The sequence below is a fragment of the Cloeon dipterum genome, chromosome 3 (assembly GCF_949628265.1).
Source record: "Cloeon dipterum chromosome 3, ieCloDipt1.1, whole genome shotgun sequence".
In the NCBI taxonomy this organism is placed as follows: Eukaryota; Metazoa; Arthropoda; class Insecta; order Ephemeroptera; family Baetidae; genus Cloeon; species Cloeon dipterum.
Window position 1 is genome coordinate 5007346 of NC_088788.1, and position 10155 is coordinate 5017500.

At 37.1% G+C, this 10155-nt stretch overlaps 2 protein-coding genes across 4 annotated transcripts; both read left to right on the forward strand.

Moving 5' to 3' along the window:
• Positions 1-46: 46 nt before the first annotated feature.
• On the forward strand, positions 47-8640 carry LOC135939171 (uncharacterized). Of its 3 annotated transcripts, XM_065483398.1 has the most exons (12): positions 47-1806; positions 2175-2371; positions 3092-3227; positions 3363-3540; positions 4230-4398; positions 4458-4554; positions 5011-5118; positions 5189-5389; positions 5630-5783; positions 5830-6018; positions 6154-6275; positions 7745-8640. In XM_065483398.1, exons 2-12 carry the CDS (start codon positions 2196-2198, stop codon positions 8081-8083), a joined length of 1869 nt encoding a protein of 622 aa, XP_065339470.1. In that variant the 5' UTR covers positions 47-1806; positions 2175-2195; the 3' UTR covers positions 8084-8640. The 3 variants fall into 3 exon arrangements, with proteins under 3 accessions (XP_065339470.1, XP_065339472.1, XP_065339471.1); XM_065483400.1 differs by having other exon boundaries at positions 47-2371; positions 6172-6275; XM_065483399.1 differs by having other exon boundaries at positions 47-2371; positions 5836-6018.
• Positions 8641-9394: 754 nt separating this feature from the next.
• Positions 9395-10121, forward strand: LOC135938263 (bublin coiled-coil protein-like). Its single transcript, XM_065481831.1, has 3 exons — positions 9395-9610; positions 9670-9755; positions 9819-10121. The coding sequence occupies exons 1-3, from the start codon at positions 9484-9486 to the stop codon at positions 9927-9929; spliced, it is 324 nt and encodes a 107-aa protein (XP_065337903.1). The 5' UTR covers positions 9395-9483; the 3' UTR covers positions 9930-10121.
• Positions 10122-10155: the final 34 nt, after the last annotated feature.

Consider the following 10155-nt stretch of genomic DNA (forward strand, 5'->3'; position numbering starts at 1 on the left):
TTCAATTTTTGGGATGCAACAAGTCTGATCTAATTAAAGAGGAATGATACTGGAAAAGCCTGGAAAATGCTTGTTGCCAATGGATAAACTCGTACCCTTAGGATTCAGTTAAAGCCTAAATTGACCTAAGAAGCGCTGTAATTTTTTGAGAAAATTGGCTGGAAAGTTAGCGTGCTTTTCAAAATGGTAAGGGCTTACTTGGAACACGATTTAATTTCAAAACCAAGAGTTTCCCCAATAAGTGGCATACGCCGTTGGACAGATCTCGTCGAGAGGAATCGGAATATGCCAAGAAAATATGTTCAAGCACTCGAAATTTGGGAGAAAATTTACAAAATTTGAATTTTTATTGTAGGAAGGTCATTTTTTTACTATTGCAAATTGTTGAACAAATTGTTTATCGGTCAATTGTTTAGGGCATCCAACAATTTAAATAATTTTCGATTGTTGCCCAGTATCATTCCACTTTAATCATTTCAAGGCCTTACTTTTTACGTCTTGACATTTTTTGTACTTTTCAAGTTGCATTAAAATGTGTTTAGCCAATAAATTGAAATTTAACACGGATTTTAGGCCAAAAAAGTTAACTATTATTTTAAGTTGAAGAAAATTTTTCCAAATTTAACTAGCACTCATTTTTAAATAGGCTAATTTGGAAATAATTTTAATTAGAACCTCTAGTTTGATTTTCAGGAATTATTTTGCAGTTTTAGGAGACTGACACGAGTTAGAGTAACGCGTGTACAATAACTAACTGCAGCTCATGGTACGTGAATTAAATGTAATTTCAGAGAAGCGCGTCCATTTCCTTGCTTCTCCAACTCGTCGAGAGCTGGAGGAACGCATGCGACCCGCATTGGAAAACTGTTGCGCGGCACAGTTTCCATCGCACAGCAAGGAGTAACGTGAGCCAAAATTTCAAGTGTAGTCATTAATTATTTAATTATTACATACTGCTTTGCAAGGTATTGCAACAATGGAATTTTTCGCTCCCTCCCTCCCCTTAAAAATTAATGTTGCGTTTTAATATTAAATAATATTAATTTTGTTTACGCTTTTTAATAGTTTGGCAGCTTGAAAGAACTATTTATTTACACACAAAAAATCGAGAAGTTCTTCAAATCAGCCGAGTTTTCCTGTATTTTACTCTGATTTTCAATTTTTTCAGGGCCTGCTCCAATTACGAGCGCATCATCATTCTAGATCAAAATAATCGAGAAAAAATATGGCTTCAAATAGGTAGTGCGTAAAACACAGCGAGGCAATGAGCGCAGCACAGATAAAAGACGTTGTAAAAAAAATAAAATAATAACTCCTTCAAGCATCAACAAGTAGTCGAGCTTCACTCCGCAGCGCGCAGTTTCACTGTTGTTTACTGTTTTGTTCTTCCGCTTTGCGGTCACCAAAATCCCGAAAAGTGGAGAGCATAGAGGCAGAGGCTAATCCATTTCCCCTTCCTAAAGATTGGTTTCTCCGACGCAACAACAACAACAAGCATAGATCTGGATCGGCTAGTATTATCCTGGCTATTATTGCGTCTAATGGGGAAATTGGGGAATGTGGGAGGGGAACGGGAGTCTGGAAACGAAAACAGCTCGCCTCGTCTGAAGAATACATAATTTAATTTTGACTGCGGGGGATGGTGAAGCTGGAGGAATTTCGCGGCGCAGCTCTCGTTCAACTGAAGATGACTTTTTGACTAGAGACCAGACGTCAACGAACGCCAGAACCAGAACGCACATTGTCAGTCAGATACAAATTAGCCCTGTCATCCTGTCAAGGATTATTTGTCATAGATACGTAGAGGTGAATATTTGATTATTTTTACTGATTTGGGGATCGGGGAAACACTAAATTATGTATCTACATACCGTACAAACGTTATGCATAACATACATAGTTCTTTAATCAAATCGGAATGATATTATTTACTGTGTTATTTAAATAATTTTGCTTTTAAAATGTAAGATGTATGTATTACATAATATGTGTACATTATGTATGTAAGCAAAATTCATTCTACACACGTAAGTAGGGAGTTTTTTTGCATAATCACGCCAAACAATTATGTTAATTAGAATAAATTAATAACTATGTATAATGTCTATTGTGTAGATTCTGGTCAATATATTTATATTATTAGAGATAATTTTAATCAGGAAATTTGTTAACAGAAGTAGCTAAAGGATCAAACAATGGAAAACGTCAAGATGAACAACCACTCGATCAGTCCGAGCATCAGGAGCTTTGCGTTCACCACCAAGATCCCGCCCAGGAATGAGTTGACTGCATTTTTGTGCAACGTAGATGCACCTCCAAAGGACAGTTTCTACCAAGACCTGCCCAGCCATTGGCGGGTTGCGAAATGCAGGTTTGAATGATGCGAACATCAGTTATTTGACCTTTGAACAAAATGTATTATTGATTGTTTCATTTCAATTTAAAATGCAAGTGCTGAGCACTGATTTGAATTGAAATCTCCATTTCTCTTGTTAATTTTTAATATCATTTTTACCGATCAGCCAGCATTTACCCACAATGATTTTATTTCAAGTTGAGGATCAGTTGTTGAGTCAGAGGGCAACATTTTAATTTAGAAAACCCAGCAAAAATGGCTTTTGAGAGAAAATGAATATGAAAAAAGAAATCAAATCTTTAATTGGAATTGAGCAGGGTTGCATTATTTGCTTACCACCTGGTTTTTAACTGTTTTCACCACTCAATTTTAACAAATTTCTTGCGCAAGAAATGCAAGAACTGATTTTATTCCTTATTTCCCCTGTGAAAATCTAAAATTTGCGGTCGGAGTGGTCTAAATTTCCTCTATGTGCGGATTTTTCTTTTAAATTGCAATTTGCTGCCTCAATTTTTCCAAACATTTCTCTCTGAAAACTTTTCAAGTCAAGGTCATGAGCTAGTAATTAAAAAATTATTGAAAACCGAGGTGCAAACAACATTGCCTGCAAGAGCAATGGTTAAATTTAAACTTTAACTAATCACTGCATTTAAATAAATAATGCTGGTTTTATACAAGCCTGGAATTGGGATCTTAAATTCATGCGGTTTATGAACTGGATTGTTTTGATTACAGGTCGTTGGTGAGAGAGTGCTCGCATTTCTTGGCCATGCCCATGGTGCCAAGCAACAAAGTGACCATCGTGTGCTCCAAGACATTCGCTGCCTTGGGAAACCCGCACACCATCCTCGCCTCATTTGGCATCTCTGTGGTAAGCCCCAATTTCTTTCATAGCATTTTTTGATAACCTACTTTTAATTTTCACTTCTGGGTGTTAACCCTTTTCTATTAGTTACTAATTACTCTAAAAACTTGTTGAAAACCCTGCCTAAATATTGATTTTCAGTCGCAACGTAACGTGGAGCTGTCAGACAAGACATTCAAAGCCTTGCTTGAGTTCGCAATTGTGGGCAGGCTGTCGCCAGATTGGAACAGGGTTGATTTGAACTTGCTGGTCTACAACGAGGACTTCCTCACCATGGTCATTGGAATCCCAGCAATCAAGTTCTTATTGAGTATTCATGGTGAGTATGATTTGTAATCAGTTTAGATGGAAATTATAATTAAAATATGTTGTTCAATCATTGGAGAATATGTACCGAGGTGATGTTTGGGAAAAGCACCCTCTTTTTGGGCTTATAAAATTGAGAATATATCTAGAGTTCTAATGAAGTTAGTACGCATCAAATTTTATGCAGCCAAAAACGTAATTTTTATGAATTGTTCCAATTTGCGTAATTTTTTACGAAATTTTGTCTAAGTATGGGATAAATAATTTTGCTCCAAATGTATGTTACACATGCCAGGAATTGTTCAGGATGGGGAACTACACTCGGAGGGCTAAAGGTTGAATAAAAGGAATTTTAGAGCTCAGTTGGAGATTGAGAATATCCAAATTGGTTGGTATTTTCGGAACATGCTCGGAGTTACCGCTGAAGTCAAGAGCTGTCAGGATTGTTAGACCCTCTTGAGCCTTTTAAAGTTAAATTTTTCATGAAATTCCCTGATGTGCTCTTATTCTCGTTCATGAACACCCTCACAACATATTATAAATTTAAAGGGTGCTCAACAAAAATTGAAATGTCAGTGGAAGGAAATCCTTCTAATTTTCTTTGAAAATTGCTTAATAATTTTGAGCTGTTGTGCCGAATTAACTGTTCGCGATTTACAACCTGGAAATAATATAATTATGGAATCTGTACTCTTGCTTTAGGCACTGAAGCTCAGATCCTATTGCAACCCTTAAAGGTGAAGCTACCAATGCTGCAAGCGTGTGATCTCGAGATGAACGACACGCAATCAGTTTGTGACTTCTTTGCCAGGAAATTGCGGCAGGTGTTTGACAACTGCGTCGACCTCGAGTGGGTCCACACTCTGCCGAGGTTAGTCCTCAGTCTCTTGGTGTTGTCAATATATTATTAACTATATATTTAATTTGTAGCATGAAGCCTGCGAGAGTCATGAGTGTTTCTCACCACATTCCTGATACATCTCCCTTAAAGTCGTATGCTGATTTCACCAAAATGTGGCAGGAAGTGGTAAGTTGTGCCCACAAAATCGGCCTATAGAACATTCCTGATGCGTTACGAATTATGATTCAATTCTTACTTAATTATAGGTCGATAATTTGAAAATATTTTTGGTACTTTAATCATAAACAAAAATATTTCTATGCAAATTTATTTTTCCTTATTTTGCTGCCCATTCTAGTTTTAATTACACTCATTCAGTTAATTTTCTCAATTAGTTAGTTCGTTTCATTACAGTCTGAATTAAAGTTATGTACATTATTTTGCTGGAGGTTCCCTTCGTCCTGGTCCCGGTAAAATTGCGCAACTTTCAACAACCAAACGAGAATTTCCTTGTTGCAAGAAAAGGTCAACAATCAATTCGACAGTGAAAATTTGGGCGTTTGTACCGGGACCAGGACGCCTTGTAACTCGCTAAATTGGTAGCATTTATTTTTATTTTAATCGCTTTGCAAATATTTTCAGTATGGATACAAGTTGCCTCCGCCTGACGAGGGCAGAGCTGATTCTTCGTTAGCAGGCCCTTACTTGAACGTGAAATACGATGTTAGAGGGCTGGCGGACAACAGCAGGGTGAGCACAAATAACATAATATGCCAGCATCCTGTTCTTACTGACACTGTGTTCTCTTGTTACCTAACAGGAGCACACTTACCCTGCAATCTGCGTGAGGCCCTACGAGACTCTCTTCTTCCGCAACGTTGACCAGCACCTTGTGCTCACAGTTTTCATACACACCTTGATGAAGACTTGCCCTATTGTCTGTGGATTCAACCTCAATTGGGTGTCACAGAAGAAAGTTAACCTCTCACCGGAGGTCAAGCAAGAGGCCAATAACTCAAAGGTATTTTTTTGTACGGGTGTGGTTTCATTGATTAGAAAGTACTCTATATTTAAGCTGTAAATAAATTTAGCTTTTAAATAAAACCATTCCGGTTGGCTTGCATTGTTAAAGCATTCTGGGGAGATATTTGAGCGGTTTGGGGATTCAATACTCTCTGCCTTATGTCCGAGATGGCAAAATCTGGTTAATTTAGCGATTCAATATTCTCAAAGTACGAAACCTCAAACCATTCTTTCGCAGGAGCTTTGTGAAAAAGTAATAGACGAGATCGTGGCAGCCATAAAGAGAGACCAAGCGATGGGCAGCCATCTCAGCATTGAGCAGCAAATGCCTCCAACCAATCCAAAACCACAGCCACTTCCTATCTGCAACCCAGTTGCTCTAATACAACCCAGTAAGTTGTCAATGCATAAACACCCGTTTGCTCACTCTAAAATAAGCTATAGTACGTGCAGAATCTTCTGTGCCGCCGCAAGTGTCGAATTCAAGCGGATTGTCGGAACACATTGAGCCCCAGCCAGTCAGCAACCAGATTGATGTGATGATGCCCCAAGAGGACATGTCGCTCGAGATCAGCTCCACTCAGCTGCTAAGCGCAGTTCCAATGCAAAGCAACTTGATTCCAATAGGTTAGTGGTCTTTATTGTGCTTTACACTAAATAAATTAGCTGCGACAAGATTTAAAAGCAGTGTTATATTTTATGGCGTCTACGAGTTTATCCTTTTCCATTAGTCATAAATATATCTCATGTCTAATAGTGCAGAATTTGTTATTTATTCAGCTCCAGCATTGCCAAGGATCATCCCGAGTATTTCTCCAAGCTACCCAAAGAACTCTGCCCAGAATGTAGTTCCCATTAGGCCTGCTCCAGTGTCTCGGAAGAATGTAAGTATAAATCATTTATCCTTTTACTTACAAAAATGTCATTAGTGGAGAATTAATTGAATTGTCAACCACATGAAAAAGCTAAAAGATCACCAAGAAGTGATAAATAATTTTACTTGAAATTTTTTGGTGAAGAGGAAATGAGCCTTTAAATCTTTTAGGATTAAACCTTGAAATTCGTTTAAATTCGATGGGACATGCTACGATTTTTACATTAATTGGGTAAAACTTCAGTGTCAAGGCTTAGGAATTAAATTTTTGTGTTCATCTGATCTTACTTCTAGATTTTAGACACGGTATTAAATCACAGGAATTGAATTTAAATGTTAAATTAATGTGACAGGAGTACAGCCATTATATTATTTTTGATAAACTGTCATGTGCAGTACATTTTTTTAAATGGATAGTTTTCAAAGTTCGTCACTGCAATCACAACCTAAATGATAGACTGTTGAACACAGGTCCTCTGCTGAAACTCTACAAAACAATTATCTTTTATTTGAATTGGATATTAGAGGCAAGCACACAAACAGATTACTACTTGATAACGGCCTCTTGTGATGCAATAAAGGAGGTGGATCATGACGAGCGTGTCAAAAATCGAGTGAGCTTTGAGATAAGGAAACTACCGACCGTTGAATTTGCTATGATAACTCTTAACCTAAATTAATTTATTGCTCTTTGGTGATCAGCTTTATTATTTAAGTATTCTTCGAATTCAGACCAAGCTTACTAATGAATTATTATTGCTTTTAAAGTATAAATAATCTTAAAAGATTAAATTTATCGAGTTGAACCAACAACAACAAAGAAAGGCTTTCAGAAAGAACTAAGTTCTTGAACTCACTAAAAGTAAATTTGTATTGCTAGTAAAATACCTGAAATGTCTAATTTACCTTAATAATTGAAGTTTATTGTGGATATCATAAATAATAAGGATAAAAAATTGCGTATTTCACTTTTTACTGCCTGTACGTCATATCTGGAGTGAGTCTAATGAAGGTAAATTTAAGCTGCTTAACTGACAAACCCAAATTTCAACGCCAAAAATCCCGTCCTATTTCCATAAACGTCCAAATTTGACCGATGTTAAAATTTGGATACATGCACCAGGGAAGGGAAACAAGAAAAAGATCATTAATTTTAGTCAGAAATTAAAATTTGACACCTTTTACTACAAATTAAAATATTTTGAGACAATTGCATTAAATGACGAGCGAGCCTAGATTTCCAGAAAAATCATTTTAACGTTTCAGGTCTTCCTGAAAAGTTTTAGAACATTTTCCCGTGACTGAGTGGTACCCGCGACCGGAAAATCATTTTCGGGAAAACGTAAACTCTGGACAAAAAAATTGCTCCAGCTGAAATGCAATAATTAATAGGATTATGAATTTAAAATGTCGTGTAAATTCAACTTATTGAAAACCCTGTCTGATAATATGTCCCTAATTGGTTATTTTCATGTGCAGATGGTGCAGACGAGGTCTCTGTTTGCCAGCGGCACTGGGGAGGTGTCCAGCAGTCGGCAAACTCCTCTGAGAGCGGCGGCCCGCAATTCAATCCTGGGCAGAGCGCGACCACCCAGGGAGGCCCAAAGCTCCGTGCTGACCATGAAGAAAGTCAACATGGCCGAGTTCGTCAAGTGCAGACGCGTCGACAGATTCAGGTGCGACGAACTGAGGCAGTGGCTGCTGGAGAAAAAAGTGACATTTTCTCCTAGAGCTCCGAAGAAGGATCTGATTCAGGCAGTGTACAACCGTGTGAATCAACCCGCTGCACCAGCCAACACTCCTAATGCCGACAACTAAACAAAACTGGCACTAAATGAAAAATCGAGAAAGCTCGATTTTATTTTTTTAAACGGTGAAATGCCAAACTCAAAGAACTGATAATCTCATAGGCTGAACTTGTAGGTCAATTCTTGGTGTAGTAATATTCTGCCTCAAGGTTTATTTTCTATTTTGATGTCCATCTTAATTTTTACCACCGAAGAAGTAAATGGAATTTGAAATGATTGATAGAATTAGAGATGAGAGACTAGCTAACCTGTTGGGGTTCTAGCCGCACGATATTTTATTTTATAGACAAATGACGATCTCTCAAGTAATACTCGCATTATTTGTTAACTCTGTATTGATAAATATGAGTGAGTTGGCTACAAATTAACCAAAAGAACGTTTACTGTAATGACAATTTATGAATTAGCAAGGCAGTAAATTGAATAGCTGTAATTTGCTCAAACATTATATTAGATTAAGTCTAATAGCTGGAATCGTAAATTTAAGCGTGAAACTAGCCTACTAAGAGGTGTTCTTTTTACAACAAATCGATGTTATGGAAATAAATAAATTAATAAAATATATTATTGAATGAATGTCATTTTCTCCACCCTGATTTATATAAATTGTTGGACTACGAATTTTTACTGTCAAAAATTGGGAATTCAAGAGTCTGTTTAGCCCTAGTAAAATTAAAGTGGTTAGTAAATTCTTTGTTGAAGTTGCGTTGAAATAATTCGTCATCTAAGAACTTTTCTCTAAATCAATTATCACGGTAAAACATTATTGCTTCAGACAAAATAAAAAGCGAGACTCCTATTCAAACTAATCTAAATTGTAAATTATTAGCTGGGATTATCCCTCTGTCTTTACAAAGCTTATACCAAATTGGAAAGTTATAAGACAATTTTTCTTATTTACGATGCAAACAAAAACTGGCGGTAAAATAGCTACCCGATTTCATCTGTCCCATACAGTTTAATTTTGAACGTTTACACGATTTTGGTAATATTTTGCATGGTTCTGAAGTTTTATGCAAGTTTTCAAAGTTAATAAATTCACACAATTTAAAAAAAGCAATTTAAAAATTTAGAAACAAACCTCTTAATTATGAATTATTTGAATTTTTACCGCGAAAACAGTGGGCCCAATTATAAGTTCACAATGTTCTTAATTATACTTCCCTTTGGAGCAAGAGTAATTAATAAAATTGATTTCGAAACCATCCCGCATTTGGTTCGCGCTCTTTTTGTTACAAATATCATGCGACTTGATGGGCGTGGCTCGATCGAAACTCGTGCTCAGGCGCGAAGGCCACTGCGCCGCTGCTTGTTTTTCTCTGCTTTAAATTTTACGAAACAGATGTTACCTGGCTAAAACCATTAAACAACTCAGCAGGAATCTCTCCTTAGTGGAAAAAATTCGTTTTGATGGAAAAAAGTATGCCGAGCAAAGAGCATCCTGGGTCGGAGAGCCCTGACGAGCGAGACGAGGCTTCGTCTTCTGGCATCGAGGATGGAAGTCCAGATGCAAGCGAAGACCTGGACGAAACTGAAGGTTTAACTCTTATAACTCTGTACCATAGAGGGTAATCTCTGTTCCTCAAATAAACCCAGACACAGAGTTTGACGATCTGAACGAACAACTGGACCAGATAAACAGTTTTATGGACGATCTGGAGCAGAAAAACGACAGCCTGCAGGTAATTTAACAATTAAAAATATGTTATTGAAACAAAATTGTCATTATTTGATAAACATTTTAGGCGAAATTGCGACAGCTGTTAGCAATGAGCAGGGAGGAACGGCTAGCTGCCCAAACGGAACAAATGACCGTGGCTGAAGGTGCTGTACAGCAGCCAGAGGAAAAATCTTAAGGCTCATTTAAAATGTTAAATAATGTGATAAAACGATTCCAATCGCTGTAAATATGTCCATAATGCTATAGCTGCCAGCTTCAGTCATTCCTGTGAATTAATCAGTCCTTAACGCACCATAAGGCAACTGTGTTTAACTCGATACAATATAATAATAATTATTGTTTAAACAACAGATTATTCAAGTGGTAATGGCAGTTTTTCATTGATTCGTTTATTCCCCGTT

What these genes read in the sequence shown, in the direction of transcription:
- LOC135939171 (XM_065483398.1), top strand. Translation starts at nt 2,196, where the DNA reads ATGGAAAACGTCAAGATGAACAACCACTCGATCAGTCCGAGCATCAGG. An exon ending in GGCTGGCGGACAACAGCAGG is followed by an intron (nt 5,119 to 5,188) that starts GTGAGCACAAAT and finishes GTTACCTAACAG; the next exon opens with GAGCACACTTACCCTGCAAT. An exon ending in CTCCAGTGTCTCGGAAGAAT is followed by an intron (nt 6,276 to 7,744) that starts GTAAGTATAAAT and finishes TTTCATGTGCAG; the next exon opens with ATGGTGCAGACGAGGTCTCT.
- LOC135938263 (XM_065481831.1), top strand. Translation starts at nt 9,484, where the DNA reads ATGGAAAAAAGTATGCCGAGCAAAGAGCATCCTGGGTCGGAGAGCCCT. An exon ending in AGACCTGGACGAAACTGAAG is followed by an intron (nt 9,611 to 9,669) that starts GTTTAACTCTTA and finishes AAATAAACCCAG; the next exon opens with ACACAGAGTTTGACGATCTG. An exon ending in AGAAAAACGACAGCCTGCAG is followed by an intron (nt 9,756 to 9,818) that starts GTAATTTAACAA and finishes TAAACATTTTAG; the next exon opens with GCGAAATTGCGACAGCTGTT.